Source organism: Notothenia coriiceps, unplaced genomic scaffold (assembly GCF_000735185.1).
Source record: "Notothenia coriiceps isolate Sejong01 unplaced genomic scaffold, NC01 NC01_scaffold00023586, whole genome shotgun sequence".
Lineage (NCBI taxonomy): Eukaryota > Metazoa > Chordata > Actinopteri > Perciformes > Nototheniidae > Notothenia > Notothenia coriiceps.
Window position 1 is genome coordinate 159452 of NW_011356287.1, and position 25806 is coordinate 185257.

General features: G+C 41.6%; 4 protein-coding genes across 6 annotated transcripts; 3 read left to right on the forward strand and 1 right to left on the reverse strand.

The window, feature by feature from the left end:
• Positions 1–261: 261 nt before the first annotated feature.
• cenpl (centromere protein L) lies at positions 262–2807 on the reverse strand. 2 transcript variants are annotated; one of them, XM_010781795.1, is made up of 5 exons: positions 2714–2807; positions 1897–2071; positions 1536–1790; positions 755–1318; positions 262–675 (listed from the first exon to the last, which is right to left on the reverse strand). In XM_010781795.1, exons 1-5 carry the CDS (start codon positions 2731–2733, stop codon positions 601–603), a joined length of 1089 nt encoding a protein of 362 aa, XP_010780097.1. In that variant the 5' UTR covers positions 2734–2807; the 3' UTR covers positions 262–600. The 2 variants fall into 2 exon arrangements, with proteins under 2 accessions (XP_010780097.1, XP_010780098.1); XM_010781796.1 differs by having other exon boundaries at positions 1536–1784; positions 2714–2786.
• Positions 2808–5855: 3048 nt separating this feature from the next.
• Positions 5856–7621, forward strand: LOC104954638 (trace amine-associated receptor 13c-like). Its single transcript, XM_010781797.1, has one exon. It carries the CDS (start codon positions 5856–5858, stop codon positions 6888–6890), a length of 1035 nt encoding a protein of 344 aa, XP_010780099.1. The 3' UTR covers positions 6891–7621.
• A 456-nt stretch (positions 7622–8077) lies between these two features.
• Positions 8078–11826, forward strand: stoml2 (stomatin (EPB72)-like 2). The gene is made up of 10 exons (XM_010781798.1): positions 8078–8237; positions 8867–9019; positions 9126–9225; positions 9314–9372; positions 9679–9780; positions 9857–9991; positions 10289–10433; positions 10744–10823; positions 10910–11038; positions 11162–11826. The coding sequence occupies exons 1-10, from the start codon at positions 8196–8198 to the stop codon at positions 11255–11257; spliced, it is 1041 nt and encodes a 346-aa protein (XP_010780100.1). The 5' UTR covers positions 8078–8195; the 3' UTR covers positions 11258–11826.
• Positions 11827–13944: 2118 nt separating this feature from the next.
• On the forward strand, positions 13945–23743 carry LOC104954640 (vascular endothelial growth factor C-like). Of its 2 annotated transcripts, none has more exons than XM_010781799.1 (8): positions 13945–14530; positions 18684–18918; positions 19060–19250; positions 19654–19784; positions 19887–19990; positions 20231–20404; positions 20787–20988; positions 22509–23743. In XM_010781799.1, the coding sequence occupies exons 1-8, from the start codon at positions 14429–14431 to the stop codon at positions 22636–22638; spliced, it is 1269 nt and encodes a 422-aa protein (XP_010780101.1). In that variant the 5' UTR covers positions 13945–14428; the 3' UTR covers positions 22639–23743. The 2 variants fall into 2 exon arrangements, with proteins under 2 accessions (XP_010780101.1, XP_010780102.1); XM_010781800.1 differs by having other exon boundaries at positions 20270–20404.
• Positions 23744–25806: the final 2063 nt, after the last annotated feature.

The window sequence follows — 25806 nt, forward strand, 5'->3', positions numbered from 1 at the left end:
ATTTAGTAGATGTAGATTGACTGAATTAACCTTGAGTTCACAGATCTTAAAAATAAATATGAAAAAGGTATTGAATGAGTCTAATAATCAGGTATCCATTTGTACTAAAATGTCGTATCAATATTTCTTAAAAATATCTAGACAGATTATTGAAACCCTGAATATCAACTGTACAAGTAAAACACTGTTAGCCAGTAATAATACAAATAAAAACATTCTCTACAGCCACAGATGTAACAAATACCATGCATCAGTCAAACCTGCTTTTTAACTTTTATTTACACTTAGAAAATGACACATTTATACAAACAATGGGACACAAATATATACGGTTTGGCATTTACAAAAAGGAGAAGAACCTACATGTTTGCAGCAGAATAGACAACATGGTAAACAAGGAACACGTTATCTCAATACTCAAATCATAATTATGAAAACGAGATTTCCTCAATTGAAGAATTTTCTATTTGGAAAATAGTTGTTTTACTACGAAAAAAGATGGTTGGCTGATCTCTGTATTTAAAAAAGGTGATTCAAGCAGTTTTTTGGGAGGAAGAATGTGTTCTGTGACATGCTGCTATTGCGTCTTTACCGTGTCACTCAGATGGGCATTTTGAGGAGAGCGCACTCTGTCAGAAGCATCAGCGTGGTGATCATGTACTTGCTGTTGGAGAACTGTAACAGAAAGGAACAAATATTAGTACGATTACATTTACTGTGTTACTGAAAAACAGCTGTTTCTGTCCGACGGTACCTTGATCCTTCCGCTGCTCTTGGCTGATCCCAGAGCTGTGGAGACCTCGTTCAGCCTGCCTGCAGACAGATCCAGTCTGAAGTGCCTGAAGAAGTGTCCCTTCAGCCCCTGCATGAAGCTCATCACCTCCTCAATGTCAATACTGTTCTCCCCCCCCTCCCCCGCTGTATTCTCCTTCCTCACACTGCTCCACAGCTGCCAGGCGTCTTCAGCGTCCACCGTGTATGTGACCTGCAGCTGAGGCTCTACTGGAAGAGTCCAGATCATTTTGAGCTGCCGGATGCTGGACTCTTGTTGGCAGTTAGTCCATAAAGCCATCAGCCACTGGAGGCTCGTGTGGCTGATTTCCAGAGGGCCAAAGCAGCAGTCGAAGGATTGTTGGAACCAGGATTTGACCAAAGAGGTGAGACCCCCGGCCTCGCTGCTGCAGAAGAGCGGCAGGCAGACGAAGTCCTTAGGGAGGGAGCGCAGGTACTCCAGGTTTCCGTTGATGCAGGTCAGCCAGCCGCTCCAGACTGGCCTCTGTGGCTCGTCCTGCCTGGCAAACAAGGGCTTTGAATGGATCTGTGGGGGGACAATGATCCGTTAGAAACAGCACAAAGCATACAACGTAAATAAATACAATGTGGGTCCATTTAAAAAAATGAAATAGACCCTATTTTGCTCCTTTTCAGGTTCATATTATTAGTGTTTTGTGCCACTACTACATGTGATTATTAAATGAATGATGTGGAATATACTGCCCCATGTGTAATTTGTATGCGAAGGTGCATTTCTATACCTGAATGAGGACGGTCACAGCATCATCAGCTGACTCAGTCATCTCCTGCAACAGAGAGAAGGAGACTCTGAAGGGGTTCTGTGTTCCCTCCACATCCACCGCCATACCTTGCAGCTTCTCTGCAGCAATAAACGCAGACAGCTGCCTGGAGTAGCTCTTCAGCTGGGTGTGCCTGAACTGATAGAGAGGAGTAACATACGACAGCTTCCACTCAGTCTTGACCAGTAAGGCCAGCTGCTCCTTCGTAACCTTTTCCTTGACAAGGAAAGGAAAAAGAAGGTGAGCATCCTGTGTCACATTGTTATTAATTGCATGTTTGATGGATTGAAAACATGGAGAACAATAGCCTGGGCTGACTCACAGTGATTTTGTCAGACTTTGGAGCCTTTCTGCTGGTGTTGAGCCTCCGTCCTGTCAATCCTGGAGTGAAGGCGAGGCGGGAAGCGGCCCCTATGCCGCTGCGGTACGACAACCGGTAGCTCTTGCTTTTACTCCTCCTCTGAACTGCTACACTGTTGAGGGGAGTCCTCGTCACACTGGAAATCACAGACAGATCATCACATCAGCTTCACCTGGTGTTATTGTGCCTGTTAGTTATACAGATAGTCTTTTTAAAAGAATCAAAGTTGTGCTACAAGAATCCCTTTCTATGTGTAAAGTTGTACTAGTGAGCATGTTCTTTTATGTTCTGTAAACCTATATAATGAAATAACACCCTTGTATAGCCACGTGTCAATCCCACAATGAGGATAGTCAAAAGATCATGGGTAGATATTACCACCAAAGTAGCAACAGACAACAAAGGTAACATAAATACCCCAGTGGCTTTAGTCCTGGGTCTTTAAGCTGACGACCATAGTGAGTAATAGAGAATTAGGACAGTATTTTTGGGCATATTATACATGCCGAATTGAAAAGTGGAAGCAAAGGAATTAGAAAATATCTTGTATATAGTTTGAACAAATTGGTATCTGGATTAAAAGGCAAGAAAACATTAAATGGTGGATGATTGTATGTAACTCGGTGTTACACGCTCTTCATACGGAAGTGAACGGCAGCTATCGGTGCTAAAAGAGTCGTTATTTACGGCGGATTAAAGTGCGATGTATTTGATGTTTCAAAAGAATACATAATTAAAAGAAAACGTTTTTCTAGCAAGAAATGCAATAGAGTTGTACCTGTTATGATGTCGCTCCATGTCTGGCGTTTCGACAGCAGCAGACAGAAACCGGAAGCAGATTTAAATGTCGCGCTTTCCCAGCAGTCTCATGGATGTAAAAGAGCAGTCTGCGCTGTTAGAATCAGCCAATCAGAGCAACCCAAACAGGAAGTGGGTTTTTGTTGTTTTCCAAACGAACATTTTCAAAGTAAAACTAATATAAGACATGACATAAACGGGAAGGTTTGTGTTCAGAGATGACTTCTGAAATTAAATTGAAGAAAAAGCATGATTGGATCAGCTAAGCGCCTCCTGAATCCTCACGTCCATCCTACAGAGGGGAACAAACATCTGACCCTGGCTGACAGTCACAGCATCAGTGCGATTTGTGGTCTCATTTTCAGACACAATTGACATTTCGTGGGTGTTGATCTCGGAGGGCTGTTTGTACGAATAATACATATCACTCTGTGCTCTTACAGCTGTAATAGCTGAATTATGAGATATTAATATGAAACCAGTCTCCCCATCTCAGTGAGGTGTTAAGGAAATTGTGCAATCAAATGTGTTAACATTCCTAACCTTAGTTTCTCTGATTAGGTCATCTCTCTGGGAGTGAACCTTAAATGTATGTGTGGTCAACAGACGTGTTTAGGGTGTGAGGTTTTGCATACTGTGTCTGAGGGGACGCTGGCCTCCCAGAATGTTGTTGTAATGTAAATCTGCTTTGATGTCCTCTTATAAAGAGAGCCTGTTTTACCCAGAACAGGACATTCTCCGTTGGAGGGGACTTCATACTTGCAAGTATAAAGCAGATTTTAAAGCTGCTACGACAGAGGGATCACACTGGTTTCAAGCTGCTCTGTGTGGTTGCGCAAGTGATTTTATTGCAATATAAATGTATACTGTGACCTCTTTTTGCCACTGAATCCAGATGTTTTGTATAGTATGTCAAAACAAAAAAAAGACAGTTGGCAACAAAGCTACATATGTACATGAGAATCTCCACTCTTGTATATTCAACCCCTTCATTTGGGGCCTAAAAATCACTGCACCTCACAAGAATCCACCTCTCAACCTCCTGTCTTCTAGATCATCACGTATTTCTCTAAGCTATATAATCTGAGATGCTATGAGTTTGTTTTATCGAGCTTTTTAATTGTGTATTTGGGTGGTTTGACCTAAAAAAAAGACACTGCACCTTGTATAGAAGTGGGTCTGTTGGTTTCTTCCAATGTGGGCTGTCCCCCCTATCTAAAAAATGAGTACCGGACATAAGGGGGGACCCGTATCTAAAAAGTAAGTAACAATAAAATAGTGCCAAGATGATGTTGATGTGAGAACATATTTTTATTCCAATTTCCATCAAATAATAACTACATTACTGTAAAGCTAAAATATGATGTAACATCTACACAAACAGTAATGACAGTAATTCCTCTGAGTTCATATTACAGCTTCACACCTAACAGCAAAACAAGTGCCTCATTAGCAGAAGGTTTATAATGTTTACCTGTATAAACTGTATCTTAACACCTCCAAACCACGAGACACAAGTCCAATCTGAGGTGTTCAAAAACAAACAGTAATGATGAAAACAGGTAAACAAGTCACAAAGAGACTCTTCGCGTACTTTAAAGTTTTTCCATGCATTGTTGCTTTCTGCCTTAATGCCATAGAAGAAGAGTTTACTTATTGTTGCTTGAATATTAAGCTGCTAAGAATAAGTTTACTGGAGATATGAGTATTTACAATACAACTCCGCTTCCAAACATCCAAACGTTCCCTTTAAAATAAGTCTTCGGCCTTTTTTAACAATCATTTGAGGAAATTGTCTTTTCACATACATTACAGGGCGACCAATTTATTCTCTAACTATGCTGTGTTGTTAGGCTGGCTACAAACGTATTGGCTTATAAGATGATACAATAATCGTTTTGAGAAATGGTCCTAGGTTCTGCAATTATTAATCAAAATCAATGGAGACATTAACAGATCCCAGATTTAAAAAATCCCCCTACTATTAAGCAAACAGGAAATAATGAAATGAACATTCATCATATGAAAGTCAATTAGGATTTGGTAGTTCTTATCAAAAAGGGTACACGTTTTTCCTCTGATTCTAATGAGCAAGACACCCAAGACCCTTTATGAATAACCAGAGGTGGAAGAAGAACTTAGATATTGTATTTAAGTAAAAGTACCAGAGTGTAGGAATACTCTTTTGCAAGTAAAATTCCAGCAATCAAAATGTTATTCAAGTAAAGTACAGTAAAGTATTAGCATCAAAATACACTTAAAGTACGGGAAGTACTTATTATGCAGATTGGCTCATTTTCTAATGATTTATGATATGTTTTATAATGATTGATCATGAAAGTGTTCTCAAAGCTGGTAAAGGTGCAGCTAGTTTGAATGACTTTGTATACTGTGTATACTTATATACTTGTGAGTTTACTCCAGGTGGAACTAAAGTCTGATTTAAGAGTTGATTATATTTCACATTATTAATCCAGATCTGCAAAGTATTAAATGAATGTAGTGGAGTAAAAGTTCTCTATTTACCTCTGAATTGTATTACAGTAGAATTACAAAGTACCAAAACATTGTACTTAAGTACAGTACTTGACTAAATGTAATGTAATGTACTGTGATGCATTGAAACCAATCAGAAATATACCTAGAATTTAGCATAAAGAAAATCAAAGAAAATCATTCAATGTTAATTTATAATTTGACTGCAGTATTGGACATGGACACTTGTCTTGTAAATCACATGTCTAACTTAAAAGTGGGATGTATCTTTATTTCAAAGCTTCGTGGTGTAGTATATTGTTTTTTTTGTACTTATTTAACTTCACATTTGTCATTTGACCATGTATTAAATGAATGTACCTGTGTAAGATATTCTAGTTATGATTTTATGTATGTCCTCTTTCGTTTTTGAATGGGTTGTATCTCCTTGGTGGTCTTCTGCCCTATTTTCTTTATCATTTTTTGGTTAAGGATGAAAATAAAAAAAGGGAGGGTGATAAAGATGAAGAATATTTTGAGGTTCAGAAGTGACATCATCTCTTAGCAAAATGGGAGGGTGATGCTGAAGAAGGATAAATGAACTGTCCTGTAGAGAGTTTTACCATTTCCTCCCTCTCTCCTCCCTGATGGACAGCAGCAAGGCTTCTCCGCTCTGCTTCCCCAACCTCAACTCCTCCTGCAGGCGCCTGCCTCCCCCCCGCTCTGAGTCCGCTCTGCTCTACACCCTGCTGGCCTTCTTCTCTCTGCTCACAGTGACCCTCAACCTGCTCGTCATCATCTCCATCTCCCACTTCCGGCAGCTGCACACCCCCACCAACAGCCTGCTGCTGTCCCTGGCCGTGTCCGACCTGGTGGTGGGGGCGCTGGTGATGCCCATCGAGGGCCTTCGCTACATGGAGACGTGCTGGCTGCTGGGCCGGCTCATGTGCGCTCTGACTCCGTATGTTTCCTACTGCCTGCTCTCTGCCTCTGTGGGCAACATGGTGCTCATCTCCATCGACCGCTACCTGTCTATCTGTGAGCCGCTGCTCTACTCCTTTAAGATCACCCTGCCCAGAGCCAAAGCCTCAGTGTGTCTGTGCTGGGCCTGCTCCTTCCTCTACAACGGCTGCATTATGATTGGACACTTAGGGCAGCCGGACAGGTTCCAAACCTGCCACGGAGAGTGTGTAGTGGTCATCAGCCACATTGCAGGAATTGTTGACCTGTTTGTCACGTTTGTTGGGCCCTGTACTGTCATGGTGGTTCTGTATATGAGGGTGTTTGTGGTTGCCATCTCTCAGGTGCGTGTGATCCGCTTGCAGACTGTCCCTGCAGCTCCCATCATCAAGATATCAGAGATTAAGGCAGCTAGGACTCTGGGGATTGTGATAGCTGTGTTTCTGATGTGCTTCTGCCCGTATTACTACCCCTCTATAGCCGGCGAGGCCACGTCAAACCTCCTGTCGTACTTTGCTGTGTTGTCTTGGATCATGTTGTTGAACTCCTGTCTGAACCCTCTCATTTACGCTCTGTTCTACCCCTGGTTTAGAAAAGCTATCAAAGTCATCTTCACCCTCAGAATACTGCAGCCTCACTCCCGGGACTTTAAAATCTCTGTGCTTAGTCTTGTTACAGTTATGATTAGACATGCTGTTTGTATAACCCGTATGTGTGTGTGAGTTCTCACGCTCACTGTGTAGTCCTCCATGACAGCGTCAGTCACAAGCACTCTGCAGAAAAAACTTAATAACACATGAAAATGAATGAAGAATATAAAACAGACATGTCATGATTGAATTATGTTTAATCTCTGTGGTTTGCATCGTATACATGTGTTGCTTGTGTCTTTACCAGCTCTCATTAACACTAAGAAACCAGAACAAATAATGCATATTGTGATGAAACTAAACATTTGAATGCTTTGCCAAAACATGCCATGTGTATGTGAGTGGTACATTATATACGATAAACATATGTATTGACTATTAAATTACTATTTAAGTAGACTTATTAAAAATGTTTCTTAGTTCCTTAGTGGGTTTTATTTTGGCAAAATGTCTTCTTAAATATTTAAACTCAGTATAAGTTATTGTCTTAAAAGACTATATAAAAATGCTATCACTGTGATTAAAATAGCTTTTATGTTTTGCTTTCTCTTCACTGTTGCTAAAAACATGATTGAGCTGTTTTAAATTCTGACATAACATATTTTTAATATGCTTTCAAATGAAAAACAAATATAAGCATGTCATTTTCATTGTCTGTCTTGCTACAATTCGGTTCATTCCTGCGAAAAAACATAAAAATAAAAGAGAAATGCATTATTATTATTATTATGCACTTTACTTTGGTGTATTATTCATAGACTTAATTAAGTAAGGGAGGCTTTCTCGTGTGTCTTTATGAAGAATGCCTGCAAAATATAATAGATGAGAATATAGTTGTTAAATTGCATTTCATTCTGCAAAATATAAATAAAAGATCAACAATTATATATTTGACCTGTACCTGTTTACTAAGACAGCAGTGCTTTAAGAGTTTATTCTAGTCATTCAGGTTTATCTGACCCTTAGCAAATAATGGGAGCTAAAATAAAAGTAATCTTATAGCCTGTCCTTTATTATTGATTTGAAAAACATCTTGAATTGTCAAGGGCGTTTACAAGCAAAGTGTTTTTCTATTTCTTTCCAGGAGACAAAATAACACAATCTATTTAAAAGAAGACAAAACTCTCAATGATATTAATAAAAACACATAATGTTTGCCGGCATTTGTTTTACTTTAGTAAACTGTTATTATGTCATAATAATTCAAGTAGTTTATTTGGCTGCAGTGCTATCATCCGAACCAACAGGGGGCGAGGCTGACTTTTAACATCTGTTGAAAGCAATGGAGACGATCAGCATATTTTGGTTATAACATGACTTTGAAGGCTACCATTTCTATCTAACTTTATACAGGACTTAATCGGTTTGATTTAAAACATGTTAGGGACATTATGTCGGACCGGCGGCGCTGTTTTTAAGGTAAAAAAACTGTTTATAAAAGCCTTAAAGTCTCTCTGCGCAGACGAGTTTGCTAGATAGCTTAGCTAGCTGCTTGCTAACATTAGCCATACTCTTACAATGTATTGGTTATGTCAACTGGTACCACCCATAGACTGTATATATAAAAGGTACCACCTAACATATAAGCTTCCTATATGTGCACGTGTATCATTAAACACAGTTATTTATCCAGAACACAACCAGAAAAAGTTTACCTGCGGAAATTTTGTAAAATTAGCTGTGTCTGCATGCTTTTGTCCAGCTTGTAATGAGCGCATATGTGAACAGGTGCAGATATTATTGTTTTGATATGAATAAATTGTGTATCTAAACGTATCTCTTTTGTTTTGGTACTGCACTACTATGTGATATGTCTGCTTAATGGATGAACTAAATACATTTTAAGCTCCAGTATGAAGCATGAATGTTTCAAGAGAAAATTGAGCCACGCTTTTACGTGCAATACGTAATGACGTAATTATGAATAGATAAATAGATAGATAGATAAGATACCCTGACCGTTTTTCCACAAACTAGACACTGTTTGTCTGTGAAATAGGGACATATGAACTGATTTATATATCACTACGTGTCTCCTATTCCTGCAGAACTCCCAGCAGTCTCTCCCCAGGCTGTGGGTGACTCTTTCCCAGCAAAGATGTGCTTCCCGATTACCAATGAACACCGTGGTGCTGTTTGTGCCGCAGCAGGAGGCCTGGGTGGTGCAGAGGATGGGCCGCTTTCACCGGATCTTAGAGCCGGTAATTATCGCCCTGTACACGAGGAGGCTATTATCACAAGGCACAATTTATCTATGTAAAGGTATACAAAATATAAGACTTATCATTTCCTGTCCTCTCTTCATAGGGACTCAACTTCCTCATTCCCGTTCTTGACAAAGTTCGTTACGTGCAAAGCCTGAAAGAGATTGTCATTGACATCCCCGAACAGTCGGCTGTATCTCTAGGTTAGTTTTTCCTCCAAATTACAAAAACAATTGTGCTTATTAGTGGTTCAAATAAGCTTTATACTGTGTGTTCTCTTTCTTTCAACAGATAATGTGACTCTACAAATTGACGGGGTCCTTTATCTGAGAATCTTGGATCCTTTGAAGGTATGCTTGTCATAATAAGCTAGAAACAAAAGAGCCTGGCAAAGGTGGGTGCTACCTGTGGGTTTTAGCTATAAGGGGGTAATTTAGGTTTAAATAATGGCAGATAATAAGATAACAATTCTGAGAAACAGTTAAAAAACACATTTGCATTTCACAGTGTTCGACAATTAATTTGGGACTAAAGGTCTTTTCAAAGGTGAACACTGGTGTCATAATGGAATAGCTCTGTTAAGCCAGCAGGTGGTGCCAGTCAATTGGATCATGTGTGAAATGATCCACCACACTGAGGCCTTCTTCTCTCTGCAGGCTAGTTATGGTGTGGAGGATCCAGAGTACGCTGTGACTCAGCTCGCACAAACCACAATGCGCTCAGAACTGGGCAAACTCACGCTGGATAAAGTGTTCAGGGTAAGAAACATCCGCACATCTTACTAGCAACAAAATAATGATGCACGTATTTACCTTTAACCTGCTTCTTCTCCAGGAAAGGGAGTCCCTGAATGCCAACATTGTGCGCTCCATCAACCAGGCGTCAGACGATTGGGGAATCCGCTGCCTGCGATATGAAATCAAAGATATACAAGTCCCACCTCGTATTAAAGACTCTATGCAGATGCAGGTAGGACACACACACACACGGACACACACACACACAAACACACACACACACACACACACACACACACACACACACACACACACACACACACACACACACACACACACACACACACAAATTTTGCAGGATCCTGCTTTCAGGCATCCCTTAAAAGTAATATATATATATACTTCAATGTATAAATATTGAGACAATTGAAGACTGTTTCTCAAGAGAGGTCCTTCAGGTTATGAGAATTAAACTAATTTTGTTTCTCAAATATTTGACTTCTTTCTCTGCGCATTGTTTCCTGTCCAGGTGGAAGCTGAGCGTAAGAAGAGAGCCACAGTGCTGGAGTCTGAGGGGATGCGGGAGTCGGGAATAAACGTCGCTGAGGGCCGCAAGCAAGCTCAGATCCTGGCATCAGAGGGGGAGAAGGCGGAGCAGATAAACAAGGCAGCCGGTGGGTGCATTTTACATTTGACTGAACAACTTGTTCAACTGGGATTTTCCATTGACCCGTGCACAAATCATGCCATCACAAATGTAATTGAAGGTCTTGTTAGTGTACGACTTAGGGGCCGTCATTACGGTAAATCCAGAAAGCATTTAATTGCATGCCTGCAGAATGTGTTGCACAAGGATCTGGTGACTCAGACTTTAAACAAATCAATCATGCGAGCACGTTTGGGAAGATATGAGCAAGAGGAATGTTGTAAAATGAGGTTTAAAGCGCACTTAAAAATACAAAATGTACTTTTCTGTGTCTCTAGGTGAAGCCCAGGCTGTGTTAGCCAAGGCAGAAGCTAAATCCAAGGCCATCCGTCTGCTGTCTGACGCTCTGGCTGAACAGGTACAACAGGCTCTATCCTGCATTATTTGGAGAATGATATTCCCGGTATGTGCCAGTAACTTCATTTTGGTTTCGTCTGCTAACAGAACGGGAATGCCGCGGCCTCCCTGAGTGTGGCCGAGCAGTACGTCGCTGCTTTCTCCAACCTCGCCAAAAAATCCAACACTTTGCTGCTGCCCTCCAACGCCGGGAACATCAGTGGCATGGTCACGCAGGTATGAGGAACTTTAACACAACGAATATACTAAATGTGTAATAATTTGTGCTACATAATTCATATTTGAATGATTAAATGAGTGATTCCTGAATCCTAACTATTGTGTTTTTGCTACCGTTAGGCCATGACTATTTACAGCAAGCTGGCCAAACAGAGTCCACCAGCTGAGAGCATGAAGACAGACGAGCTTCCAGTTCAGTCACCACCAGCCCAATAGCTATGGACACAAAAAAGACTTCCACAATTCTGCACTGAAGCGTCCCTGCTGTGAGGACTCGCTCAGTGTCTGGTGCTCTATCTCCTGCAGGGCACAGGATGTCGCAGCGGAGAATAAACAAAAAATGTGGAGCAAGGACGACTGGGAGAAGAGAAACTGATTAAATGACATGTGTTGGCGTTAAAGGGACAGTTCACACATAATTCACCTCTCACCTGTATCATTAATCTAGATTACTATGGTGTAAAACAAATGAGATTAGATAGCACCTCAGATAAGAGATATATGTTTGTGGTGAACTGTTCCTTTAAATGGACATTTGCAGGCTGTTATATTATTTATAACTGAATAAATATTTCAAGGCATTTGGCACCTAGTCTTGTTTGTTGGAATATAATTGAATATGCTTTTGTTTTTGTGTTTTCTTTTTACTTCCTTTGATGTTTGCAACCCTTAAGAAATAAAGTAACTACACCTTAAGAACCTGTCGTTTTTTAATATACAGAATAAATCATCACAGTGAAATCATTATTTGGGCAAATACTGTATTATCTGTATAAGTGAATAATGAAAATGGATATTAAAATTGCAACAGTATGGTTTCTCAAGTTTTTATATTTATACGACATTTCAGATATAAATGGTTTTATTATGATAATTTGGGAATGTATTGTTAATATGCGCTGGATCATATTAATAACTGTCATTCTACTTCAAAAATTCTGTTTTAAACCAAAGCTTTACGTCACAGAAATCAGTTTTGTTTAATTTAATTTCCTTTATTTCCTTGCTATTGAGTATTTTTACAGTGTAGTGCTAGTAATCTGACTTTAGTAAAGGACCTGAGTACTTCTTCCACCTCTTTATCGTGCTCTCATGATGAAATGGAGACAGCAATGAGAGGAATGTGGAATTTGGTTGTGCGGATTTCAACCCATAAAGCAAGCAGACACTTGCCGCTGCCGGGCGTGTGTGTGTGTGTGTGCGTGTGTGTGCGCGTGTGTGTGTGTGAGTCTTTAATCCCTGAAAAGGCTGGCAGTGACTGGCCCAAAAATCGGATGTTTTCTCACCCGAGCGTTTTCCCAGACACACCTCTTCCTCCTTCCGCCTGGTCGTCCTCCTGTCTGTCCATCTGTCTGCCCCATCATTTATTTCACAGTTGTCGGTAACTGCTTCACCCTGGGAATAAACTAGATATTATAATTTAAAAATAAAGCTTCCTCCCCTTGTTCTCCTCTTCATCCTGTAGGTCTAGAGGTGGAATAAGACTATACTTGAGTAAAAGGAGCAATACAAAACTCTCCAAAAGTACAAAATATACTTAACTAGCTAAAGAAAAAGGACACGTAATGGCGTACTACTGTTCATGACACACATGCCAGCAGCCTCAGGGCGGTATAGTTAAGCAGGTATGTAAAGTTTGCCATTTTAAGCACCTTCAAACGGTAAAACCAGAGGGGGGGAGAAGCCAGAGAAGAGGGGAAAAGGGGGAAGGAGGAAGACAACGATGCAGCTTGATGAAGTGGAAAGGAGGAAGAGGTGTTTGCAGCTGCAGGCGGGAGGGCAATTTCAAGGTTTTATGTCTGTCCTGCCGTTGAAAAAGAAACGCAGCCGACATAAAGCAGTGAGGGAGAGAGAGAGAGAGAGACAGCAAAGGTATTATCAGCTCATAAAAAGGCACTTAGAGCAACACACAAATTCATCACAGCTGGCTGCTACTGCGCGCACACACACACACACACACACACACACACACACACACACACACACACACACACACACACACACACACACACTTTTAGAGGCAGCTGCTTCTGTTATGAGGAATAACTAAAACGGAAGGACAAAGAGATAAGAAATCTGTGAGAAAGGGAAGATTGATTTCACAACTGAAACTCTCTCCAGGCAATTTAAAGAGGACATATCATGCTAATGTTCAGGTTCATATCAGTATGTAGTGTCTCTACTGGGACATGTCTCCATGCTTTAATGTTCAAAAAGCCCTTTATGCTTCTCATACTGCCTGTGCTGCAGCACCTCCTATCACCCTCTGTCTGAAACCAGAGCCCTATCACGTACTATGGGTTGGAGCGCTAGCCAATAGAAGCACAAGTGTTACATAGTCCTTATGTTCATAAAGTAAAGAAAGGGGTCCAACGGACGCGTTTCAGGCAGGTGGGGGGGACTTTTTTAAATATTTATTTTTTCCTTTTGTGACTCTCCCGCTGTGGGACGAATAAAGGACTTTTGATTATATTAAAAAATGAGAATGATGGCATAGGAAGTTTCTGCAGACACTAATAAAAATGTTTAGGGGGTGGGGGGAATAATGGACAAATATAATAAGCTATTACGAACGAATCATCTCCATGAAATCCTTCACTCCGCCCACCAGATACAATCCTTCCAATCATGCATTATTCCTCATTCACTCCACCAGGACGTCTGAGGGCAGGACGCACATTCCCTCTGTTAGATTAAACACCAGAAGCAGTTTTTCTTAAAACCTCCGTTTGGAAACAGGATTTGGAATAAGCTCTTCCCTCTTTGATGTTTCACAAAGGGTCAGGAAAAGTTGATTTAGAAAGAAAAGAAGGGAGACAGACAGAGCTTTGCCCCGGAGGTTCACGCGGAAGAAACAGGAGACAGATAAAGAGGGAAGGGATAATCTGCGAGAGGGAGGGAGGGAGGGAGGGAGGGAAGAGCACAGCTGTTGTGTGAAGAGAAAATAAAGATAAAGAAAGCCAGGAGGTGCACAAGTGTGAAGGGCGAAGGAGAAAGGGATTGACGCAGAAGTTGAAGGTCAAAGCAACTGAGGAGATTAACGGACACCTGACATCACAGTAACAATGGAGACGCAGCAGGAAAAGAGGACTTACTTCCTTTGAAGTGGAAAAGAAAAGGAGCGGTGTTTGAGGGAAGAAGGGGACACCGTTTCCTCACCATGTTTCATTCAGCTGGCTTCCCAAATTCTAACAACCTGCGCCGGAAGAGCAACTTCGTCCCGGGATAACATGACGAGAGGAGCCAAGAGATACCTGCCGACTCTGTGATACCCTCCTCCTTTTCCTCCTCTCCTCTCCTCCTTCCTTCCTCCCTTTCTTTCACTTTAAATACACTCACTTCCTCCTCCTCTGCCCTGATATCTCCTCTCCTCTCCATCTCCTCACTATGTGGATACCAGCTTTGCTCATATGGATTCTTAACAGCAGCTATCTGTGCGCAGCGCAAGACTACCCGGACTATTCTACAATAGGAGACATGGGCACCGAGGTGAGACATTTCATTAATCATCATCTTTAAAAAGTCCTTTTAGTAACTTCTACAGCCTGGACATAAGTGTAAACTGGTGGGGAACGTAACATTCAAGCCCTGTTTACTCAGGAAGTCTCATTGAGATCAAGAGCTCTTTCACTAGACAACAAAACATCACAACAAGACAATGCAGACACACAGTGATCCACCCTGGGGGTGTATGGGTAGTGGCAAGCAGCAGCATGACCTACAGGATATCTCTCTAATTCACCACATTGTATTTGTTCTATTTTGTAAAGAACCAAAATACATTTGGGTTTCAGAGTTTCAAAGCAAACAAGTGTTTATAATGCTGTAATGTATCTATGAGATATACAAGAGTATAGAAGGGATATCAATAAGCTGTTGTGAAATGCAAATATTTAGTTTTTTTGGAGCTTAGTGCTAGATTTTAATTGATAAAAGAGGTGGGGATGCGGTAAATAATAGCAGACTGTGATTATGGTGTATGAGATGGTACATGGCAATGCTCAGATGATTAAATAAGTAGAAAAGAAAGGGAAGTAGTCATCGTGACATTACCTAAAGCCAGTTAAACCCCACGGCCCCGAGGGCGGGGGCAAAACACAACATCTTGCAAGAAACAGCGTCTGAGGGCTTCTTAACATTTAACAAACTATGAATGTGTCATATCCACTTAACGGGAAGAAACTCAGCTTTCAGACACAATTAACCATTTTTAGCTAAACGAAACACAAGGGTAATAACAAAGGCTCTGTATTAGCCCTGAGCAAAAAAATGCTAACGCACTTAGCACAGAACTCACGGTAAAATACCCTTATTACTTATCGGATCTGCACAAACAAGATATCGATTAGCAAGCTGAGATTCCACAGATTCCAGAAATATAAGTATCATCACTGAGTGATCAGAACTCGTGACAGGGGAAGCAAACCCTGCTTAAAAAACGCTGCAGAAGATTAATCCAATGTGTCTGAAGTTATTACTGATAATCCATCTTCATATTTATGTCAATAACGGAGTTTTCATATTAGCTGCTACGAGAGTGTATGACAGCTACCGGTTTTGGGCATTCTGGCTACGCATCACTAATTCACCCATGGTTAATGTTTAGATGGATTTTAGGAACTTCCCCTCGATTCTATTGGCTCTAACGGTTAACAAGGGGTGTCAATCATCAAAATCCAGAGGGGGGCCAGAGATATGGAAAATGCACCCAAATGACCCCAGAAGTGTTTTTTTCTTCTTCTAAATCTCTCTAAAAAAGTCAAATCTCACTTGTTTTGCATCAATCTTGATACAGGGTACTTACTATATGTTATAATGTGGATTCCTAAAGATTTTAGTCTCCAATCCCATCATTCAAGGGTGGTTTTCACTATAATAATGTTTTCTTTTTGGACGGACACTATAATTTAAAGTGGACCCATCATGCTATATTTGAATAATATAGTGTAGGACCATACCTATATAAGGCATATTTATACTTTTTATTTTTCAAAATACCAAACAGATCATGCATTTTAGCCATTCCTCATTTCGCTCAATGTAACACTGTCTTTGCATGGGCTGATTCTGTGAGAACAGCACCATCTACAGGCCAGGCATATGTACTACAGCGTCTCCAGCGCTTTGGAACGGCAATGTCCGTGGCTGTCTCCTCCTGATTGGTGGAGTTGGCCCAATAGCCGTAGCGCCACTTCTGTGACGTCATAGAAGTGTTCAAATCTGGATCAGTCTGTATCAGATCCGTTGCAGCCCCTTTTTAAGAGATTTGGGTATGGAGGAAAATAGAGAGGGTTGTGTTTTCTGACACTTGGTGAGTTCCCTGGAACACCGGGGACACATATTCATGTATAAAAGACGTACAAAAGTGCATTTTGCATGATAGGTCACCTTTACATTTTTTCTGAATTTACTTTAAAATAAAATAATTCTATATTGATTCTGACTCTTCTACATCCAACTCACAGGTTTATCATTTCTTTGAGAAAAAAGATTATTAATTTACCCCTTTTCGAAGTGAAGATATGGTAATTTGTTCTGGGAATGTCATTTTCGATTTTCGAGGCTCGGGGCTTAACTGGTTTTAAGGACTATAGAAAAATATGGAACTAGAAAAAAGACAATACAGTAGAGCAAAGTACAGCTAAGACATTTTCAGGCGACCGAAATGCTAAAATGAAATCTCATGAAATGAAAACCCACTCTGAAGGTGTAACCCAAAAACATAGAACACTGTGGAAGCGACCTGTCAATCACAAAGTTCCCTCCAGAGGGAGTTTCTCTCCCACACACTTCCCCCCTCCATTGGACTCCTTTGTTTACTCTCGGAACATAGTGACATCATGATGCAACACTTGCACTTCTATTGGCTAGCCCTCCAACACATTGTACATGACAGGCTAAGGGGAGGGACATCCCTAAGCAGTTGACCAATCAGAACAGAGCCGGCCAGCTAACCAATCAGAGCAGACTGGGCTCTGGTTTCAGACAGAGGGTGGTGCAGCACAGGCAGTATGAGAGAGCTTTTTGAACATTAAAGCATGGAGACATGTCACAGTAGAGACATAAAATACAAATATGAACCTGAAAATGTGCGCAATAGGGCCCCTTTAAATATATTTTACAACATTATTACAATTACCTCAATTAAATAGCAAAACACTCCAGGTAGTAGTAATCATCCAAAGGGTTTAATGTCTTTCTACTCCTGTTTCTGCAGTGAATTTCTGAGTAATAGACAGCGTAAGATTTGGTTTCAGATAACTATTTTACTGTAAATGCCGTGCATGAGCCAGCAGGAATATTTGTTGTTCTTTCCTGGAAGTGTCTCTGGAGATGAGATAAAAGCTTTCCCTCTCTAAAAGCTATGCGTCACGAGATCCTCTGACATTTATTAATATTAAAATACAAGGGATTGTGTTCAAATCCACTGGAAATCCAATCATCTTGGAACTGAATTAAAGGAATCCTAGTGACATAATAAGATGGGAGTATAAACAAAAATTAAAATGGTGTTGTTGTTTCTTGTAAATGTTTGCACTGGCAGAAAGAGTGTGTGACGATTGCATTGGGTGTGTGCATGTGCGTGTGTGAAGTTAATTTAATGCTGTACCCCAGAGCACCAGTCATTTATACATCATGACCACATCGTCCAATGACCTCATGTCATGTGATCACTTAACAACACGAAGTAGAGGGAGAAGAAATGATATAACTTTTTCAACTATAAAGTGTTGGACTCAACTTACTTTGATTTCATGCCATAATTCATTTCCAGCCTTACATACAGAAGCCAGAATCTTATATGAAATCAGAATCGTTTTTTAAGGGTACACATTACGATGAGTCATATCGGATGGCTAGAAACGAACAGAAAGGGGGGAGGAGGAAAAGAGAGAAAGAGATATATCCACTGATAGCGTCAGAGATCTGGTTTCTGTTAAGGTGATGCCAGCTGTACCAGTCTGCTTCTCCTCCGCCTGGGAAACTAAACAACTACGCTCACTCCTCGGGGGAAGAATTAATATGTGACACACAAACATTCGACTGACATGTAGTCCCCACAGCAGCCAGTCTGTTACACCATTAACCCTTCATCTTGTGTGTAGTGTGTCTCTACGGAGTGGAACAAAGTCAGAGAAACCATTACAGGATGACTCACAGGAGGAACGGAGCTACTGTAAACCGAGATCTTCCCTAATAGTACAATAAGTGCAGTTGCCAGACCTTGAAGTTACATGAAAAGTGAACTTGTGGTTTTTGAAATAAGACATTTAATGCTGCATTTAAGGACTGCTCCGAAGCTTGCACATAGAAGACTTAAAGCTTATCTTGTAATGGAGGGCACATCGAGGAAGTGTGCCAGGAAATATATCAGAAGGCCCTAGAAACATTTCAGATTGCAGCATCTTGCTCAGGGGCATGTGTGTGTGTGTGTGTGTGTGTGTGTGTGTGTGTGTGTGTGTGTGTGTGTGTGGAGAGGACACATATTAGCTATCAGTGGAGATACTGCAGAAAATCACATGCCTGTTTTTTCCCTTCTTGTTGATTTCATCCACCACGCTTCCTGTCTACAGAAAAGGGGTTTTCCCAAATAATTATTGGTTAATTCACATTTCTCTGCATATTTACTTCCTGTCTGCAGGCTCCAGAACTGTCAGATGACCAGCCCAGTTTGGAGTCAGTGACGAGCGTGGATCAGCTGTTACAGCTTCTGTACCCAGAATACAACCTGCTTCAGCACTGCCTGAGGAAGAAGTCATGGCCCTCCTCCTCCTCCTTCCCCTCCTCAGCGAGCCCTCTGGTCCACTCTGACCTGGAGGATCTGTGGGGTCAGCCCCGCGAGGAGGCGCTTTTTAAAGAAGACAGGACTTTCTCAAGTAAATGTTTTATAACTCCTATAAAGACCAAAAATCTTACTATAAATCCTCTTCAATGCTTTTTGAGCTCATTCTTGAAACACTACAGTGAGCTGCCAGAGAGTTTCCCCACACTTAATCACATGTGTTTTCATTTGCCAGTCATCTTAGAGGAGATGCGGCGGACCTCCTGCCAGCCCAGAGAAGTGTGTGTTGAGGTGGCCAAAGAATACCCAGGATCCACCAGTCAGTTCTTCCTGCCTCGCTGCGTGGCTCTTTACCGCTGTGGCGGCTGCTGCAACAACGAGGCGTTCTACTGCACCAACATCAGCCACGCACTGGTCAACAAGACGGTAAGAGGAGGGAGAGGAGGTACTCTGATTTCCATACTGAAGTACAAGTATCTCAAATTGCACTTATGATGTTCAATGGGCCCAGCTTTGTTCTACTTCTCAGATTAACTCAACACTCAGATGACAGCATGGTGTTGGTATGTGTGTGTATGCATCACAACCCGCCCTACTGCAGAGGGACCCTTTAAACTGCACACCACTACAACACACAGTCACGCACACTTACACAACCTCAGTCTCATTACATCACACGGCTGAAATCACTTCAGTCATTACCAGACTTTAATTATTCGAGAAGATCTTAAAAACTGAATAACTTGGCCAACATGAAAGCAGAAAAGAAAAAGCATGCACAATTTAAATCGTTTTGTACTCACACACCTTGGTCTCTTCCTCCTCCCAGTTGATAGAGCTGTCCCCGCCCAGGATGGAGCGCTCCGTCGTCATGGTAACATTTGTCAACCACACTTCCTGCGATTGCATCTCGAAGCGGCCTCTGCACTCCATCATCAGACGAGCCGCGACAGATCACCTGTGAGTCAGAGAGAGGAGTGACGCGCATGTGAGAGAATATTTCTGACTCATTGTATACATGCAATACTAATAATGCGTGTGTGTGTGTGTGTGTGTGTGCAGGTGTTCCCCACCCGAAGTCCCCTGTGCCTCGGGGTCATTATGGGATTCAGTGAACTGTTTGTGTGTCTCTAGAGACGCCATTAACTACTCTGAGAGAGAGACAGGTACATGATTTATTAGCATAAAGTATAAAACTTTGATTTCATTTGTATGTTCCAAATCCATTACATTTCATCAAAACCCAAAGATTTTCACTTTTTATGAACTAAATCTGGGAAAATCTCCATATTAAAGAGGCCCTATAATGCTTGTTGGGGTTTTCCAAGAGAACCTCTTGCAATTGAATTCCCTGGAGGGAGCTAATTCAGCTGTAACAAAAGACTTTTACATTTCTTTGCTTGCAGGACCTAAATACCTTTTGTTTGTCTCCACGTGGCTCTCAGAGGCGCTGGACTCGGGGCTGCTGGCTCTCTGCGGGCCGAACCGGGTTCTGCACAAGTCGTCCTGCGAGTGTGTGTGTCACAACGGACTCACAGAGGACAGCTGCGACCCGGGCTGGAAACTGTCCCACAACACCTGTAAGCAGGCTTTCAAGCTACCCACATATCTTGAATTATATATAGTAGATATTCAAGACTTTCTTTTAAAGGACACCCATATTAAATTACTTATACATACACTTATTACACAATAGACATGCTCCTTTTTTGTGAGAAAATGGTTAAAGAAACACACATTTGTCTGTAGTTACCTCCTGTTTGAAGAGGTCGATTTACTGTAAATAAACCACATTGTTAAGAAAAAGGGGCCGGCATCCTGAAAGCACCCGGGCCAGATCGAGCCAGGATGATAAACACAGGGAAGTTTTAGGAAGCAAAATATCTAACAAGTCAGAACCTGAGCTCCAAATATTTAGCAACAACAGCGAAACCGATATCTGATGAAGCTCTCTCCCCGCAGGTGAATGTCAGTGTGAAGGTCAAGGCGAGGGGAAGTGGTGCCCCGCCGGCCAGCGCTGGGATGAGGAGCTGTGCGGGTGTGTGTGTGCTGCAGAGTGTCCCAGGAACCAGCCGTTGAACCCCGACACCTGCCTGTGTCAGTGCAGGGAGAGTGGGCCGTCCTGTATGCTGCAGGGCAAGAAGTTCATCCCTAACTCCTGCAGGTAGGCTCACAACAGAACGAGCAATCTGTCCCGTGCTTTCTCAGTTCTGCAGACTTTCCCCTGTGGAAAAAGGAAAGGAAACACAGTCTCCTTTGGGGGATGGAATTATTCCAAGGATCCACACTTTCTGCCAACTGCAATTTGAACCCCTTCTGCCCTTAGCCTGAAAAGCCAAGCTAAGCAAACATTTCTATCTTGCTTTAATATTCAACTAAAGGGACCATTACATTCTCTCTCTGTGAAGTGCAGGCAGAGCTTACATGAGCCAAATGTAACAAAAGTGTCATTCAAGAGAGAGAAAAGGGGACCTGTGGACTAAAAGCAAAGTTTCAATAACAAAATATGCTGTGTTTTTATAACTTATTTAGGCAAATGAGATCAAAATAAGCAAATAGCTTAGAAATATGAGAAAAGTGAGCCATCTTACATGGTGACAGGGCGATTAAACTAGTACATTATTAACATAATAAAGGCGGCAAGTCGTTTTAGGGACTTCCATGTGAAAATAAATGCACTTATTTTGTTCTTTAATGCTCTAAGACAGTGTTTGGAGAATGCATAATGGCGAGAGAGTTCTTGGGTGGCAGAAACTTCAGTCGTTCATCATAAGTGGTTTGTACTGGGGGAACTGATGCAGTCTGCTGATCGGCCCTTAGGGTGCCATCACAAAGCTTTCTGTGGGAGAAAAAGGGGTGAGGAAAGAGTGAGAACCAGAGCTTGGAGAGGGGGAGAAAGCAAGCAAACTCTCAATGGACATGTCATACATTCCGAACTCGAGAAAATATTTCGCTCACATGTTTCCATACGACCTTTTATGGACACAGGTCCAAGTGTTGTTCATGTAATGCATGCGTGTCGTGGTTTCCCACAGCCAGCATGCAAGGGATCAACCTCCCCCTGACCCCAGAGGCCTGCAGAGAGACAGACGGGCAGGCTGGAGCAGCGTGATGACAGTGAGCAGAGACCGAGAAAGGGACAAGGAAAAACATATATGATTGATTTCCTATCATGTGGGAAAGTTCACCAACATACGAGCAAGTAATGGAAGGACCTCTCTGAGCTCGAGAGACCTTTACAATTGAGCAAATCACTGTTTTAACACTAGAATGTAAGAATAAAGCAAGCACATTCATATCACATTGATTTCCTTTGATAGTATAATTCAACATCTGGTCACAGGAGGTGGTGCACGGAAGACAATGCACCTACTGTGATTTTGAGGATGAGTTCCCAGAATTTGGCCATATCTCCCTCTCCGGAGACATGCTCCGTCTTTTTCTCACGCACAGAAACGTTTGATGCAAAATAAAACTTGGATCAGGGGTTTTATCCGAACGAGATCTGAATGATTGAACATGCCAAGAGAAAATCCCCTGTGTGTTCTTTTTTATTTATTCTCCACGCCTCTCATCCGCCCTTTTGCATCATTTGGTCTACTTTTTCCGCCTCCTAATTCTTTGTACTCTTCTTTTTTTTTCTACCTCTTGATCGTGTTTTTTCTGGCTTTCTCCTCTGTCTAGTTGTTACAAGTGGCCGTGCAGAAAGCCCCAACCTGTGTGCCAGGCGGGTAACTACTACAGCGACAAAGTCTGCCAGTGCATCTCCAACAACTATAGGAGTCAAGACCAAGAGTATTTCCCTTCAACATGAGGCTACATTTAGGGGGGGGGGGGGGGGAAGGCGGAAATGCCTCTTTACAGGAAGGTGGAAGGACACATTTACATACTGGATTATAACAGCATCCTGGAGGAGTTTTATTAATGCTCACTGTTCTGAGGATACTTTCAAGTGGAACAGAAAAGGCAGGGAAACTCATAAAAGTGGAGAAAATGAGGATGTGTTTGACTCTCTGAGACCTCTGACTGGAAGCAGGTAATCACACCTGCTTAAAAGCTCCACAGCGAGGGGGGGAATCAGACTCCTTGGCAGCGCTTACCCCTGCTGCAACGTGTTCGAGCAAGACCTTCAACCACTCATGACTGTGTGAAATGGAAAGTGGAATAAAATAATGACAGACTAGACTCCATGCTCCTCATTTTTTTTTAGATTAAATATGCTGCAGGCCCTTTGGCAGTGGTGGGATATTTGAGAGGTTGAAGGATTTATTTTGCATGTAATGTGATGTTGCCGGGCTCTCGACGTGGAAATGGTGACAGTATGTTTTGGTGATGCACCAGAGGCTGTTTCCAACAAAAGAACAACAAAAGAGATGGAGTAAAGCTTTTTCTTTTTACCTAAACGTCTTAATTTTCCTTCAGCCTTTTTGCTAGAGAAAGAGGCAGAACTTGTTTAATCAAACGCTAATTTAAACACTCCCAAACACCTATTATATCCTCCAGTTTCTACTTGCCTGTCGAGCTGCAAGTGTCTGATCACAATCGATGGGAACTCAAGTAATTTAACTTTACACTCTTGAGTAATATTATTTGTAAATATTTAAACGTCATATTTAATACTGATATTTTTAAATATGGAATCATGTATTTAAGTCTCTACCCTAACTAAATGTTGTTTTGCGATTCTTGTATTCTGCAGTTTTTAATAACTATGAAAAATTGTGTTTTTAATTGTCCGCACTGCAAGATTCATATGTAAGCTTTAAAAAAACAATGACTTAGGGCTACATGTTGGGATGAAGATTTACGTAGAGATGATTGTAGCGTTTGTGCTATGGATGTAAAGAAAAACGTCTTTTATCATGCTACTATTGAATATTTTGTGATTTTAAAGTATTAAAAGCCTTCTCTGACTGATATATACTGTGTCCCTGTTTGTAAAAGCATTCTGGCAGAGACAACATGTGAGGAATATGCTCTGCTTTAATATTTTAGAAAACAATTGGCATTTAAAGTGCAACGTTTGGGCAGTTATGAAATAAAGCTAAATGCTAACCTATTGCTACACAGTAGCGTGGCGTGGGAAAAAAATTAGGGGAAGCCAATAATACGTCCTTTCTTTTGGGGGGGGGTGTCAAATAACGTAACCAGATGAGTGATTACAGCGCCAGGTATCATTTTACACACATTTGTATCATACAGATGCAGGACTTACACACGCCTGTTATCTGACCGACAGGTCCGCACGCACTCTCCAGCCGAAACTCTAATAAGCATTCATTCACAAACTAAATCAGGAGACCTTTAACGTTTTACGTCCGGTTCGCTCCTTTGTTCCTCGCTGTACACAGCTCCAGTTTGGGCATTGGCCTGTCATCAGATTGTATTTGTTGTTGCTGCTGCAGCGGAAGTTTATACAATATAATAACTCCAAATCTCTCAACACGCCCTCATATTGGCACTTGCTCAGTTGCTTGCTACTTCTAACGGCGGTGATGAGTGGTGTCGTGACGCTACTCTATCTTCTATCTATTAGATTTATGATTCGAAATTATAAAGGTTAGGTAGACATGTGAATATTATCTGACTGAAAAAAACGCTGCATTACCTACAGGTTCGTTGTTCCACTGACCTTTTGTTCGAGCTGTTTTCCAAAAATCCTATGTGAGAAATCCCATTGCTGGTTGTCGAGGCGAAACCGGCGCAGCTTACTTCGCTTTTTGGGGGACGCGTCACTGCACCACTATTGATGCGATTTGATTGGATGTGAGGCAAGGAAGCCAGCTGCTCTGCTTCCCTTCGCGATGGCCCTGCCAATCACAGGTGGCAGGGCAGACGTTGACCTCATTCTGATTGGTCAATCCCTCCTTTTTTTCCCAAGGGAAGCAAATTTCCGGCTGGCGTCCTCTCGGCAACCAGAGAGTGCAATCTACTGTTTCACCACTAACATCTAGAGGGGCGCTGGAGGAGACGGCCGCAGCAAAACACACGACATAAGATTTCCGAAACTAAACGAAGTATTTTTATTTCTCTTCTTAAATGCTAACAATCGAAAAACAGGGGAAGCCTGCTTCCCTTGGCCTCCAGGAGAAACCGCCACTTTGCTACATCAACTAATCTCAGTTATGTTACACTAGCTAACATTAGCCACCATGTGCTACGCCATACCATGCTAACTTAAAGGGCCTTCATATTTTCCAGTTTGTGTGAATACTTTTTACATATAATTCGAATATTATGCTGTTTAAATAAGGTCTTTATATCCGGAACAAGGTCATTCTTTATGAGCTTGTGCGTTCATGGAATGATAAAGACAGTTGAAACACTTAATTATTGAATTTTTAAGAAACAAGTGGTTTACTGCCCCAGAAGTCAACCAATAATTGTAAGAGCAAGGAGTATGCTACCTTTTCCCTCAAAGGTTGCTTTAACTGTACTATCTTTGTGTCCCTTAGCGAGGGGTTTAGCTTAGACAAAACACACACCACCGGTGGGTGGTGAACTCTGACTCTTCCTGCGGTTTCCTGGTTTCTTCCTCCTCGGCATTCTCTCTCTTCCTGTCTGCGGTCTACCACAACAAAACATGAGTTCACGATTGGTAAACTAAGACGTTCTCCTTTCTGTCTGCATCCGTTACTTAATTACTCGCTAGCTGAAACACATTCAATCTGTGGATCAGGATGTTATATCACTGACAGATGACAAAGGGGGGATTTATTCCTTTAAATTACCCTGAAGTGTCCATGAAGCTCTCTGTTGGTCAGCTCCTTTTAAATAAGGAAAATGTGATTACAATTTAAACATTTTGGATGTTATTCTCCAACAAACCGGAGTTGCTGAGCTATTTGAAGTAATTCATCAAACATTTAAAGCCAAAGAAGTTTTCAATGTTGAGGAATTGTCTTTTGGAGAGCGTCCACATAACTTATTGTTCATTACTCAACAGCACGACTGTCCAAATACCGCTGTCTTATCTGTCGCC

Coding starts and splice junctions, on each gene's coding strand:
- stoml2 (XM_010781798.1), top strand. CDS start 8,196: ATGTTAGGGACATTATGTCGGACCGGCGGCGCTGTTTTTAAG. Junction 8,238..8,866: donor CCGGCGGCGCTGTTTTTAAG/GTAAAAAAACTG, acceptor CTATTCCTGCAG/AACTCCCAGCAGTCTCTCCC. Junction 9,373..9,678: donor GAATCTTGGATCCTTTGAAG/GTATGCTTGTCA, acceptor TTCTCTCTGCAG/GCTAGTTATGGTGTGGAGGA.
- cenpl (XM_010781795.1), bottom strand. CDS start 2,733: ATGGAGCGACATCATAACAG. Junction 2,072..2,713: donor ATGGAGCGACATCATAACAG/GTACAACTCTAT, acceptor TGTGATTTCCAG/TGTGACGAGGACTCCCCTCA. Junction 676..754: donor AGAGCAGCGGAAGGATCAAG/GTACCGTCGGAC, acceptor TTTCTGTTACAG/TTCTCCAACAGCAAGTACAT.
- LOC104954638 (XM_010781797.1), top strand. CDS start 5,856: ATGGACAGCAGCAAGGCTTCTCCGCTCTGCTTCCCCAACCTCAACTCC.
- LOC104954640 (XM_010781799.1), top strand. CDS start 14,429: ATGTGGATACCAGCTTTGCTCATATGGATTCTTAACAGCAGCTATCTG. Junction 14,531..18,683: donor TAGGAGACATGGGCACCGAG/GTGAGACATTTC, acceptor TCCTGTCTGCAG/GCTCCAGAACTGTCAGATGA. Junction 20,405..20,786: donor GAAACTGTCCCACAACACCT/GTAAGCAGGCTT, acceptor CTCTCCCCGCAG/GTGAATGTCAGTGTGAAGGT.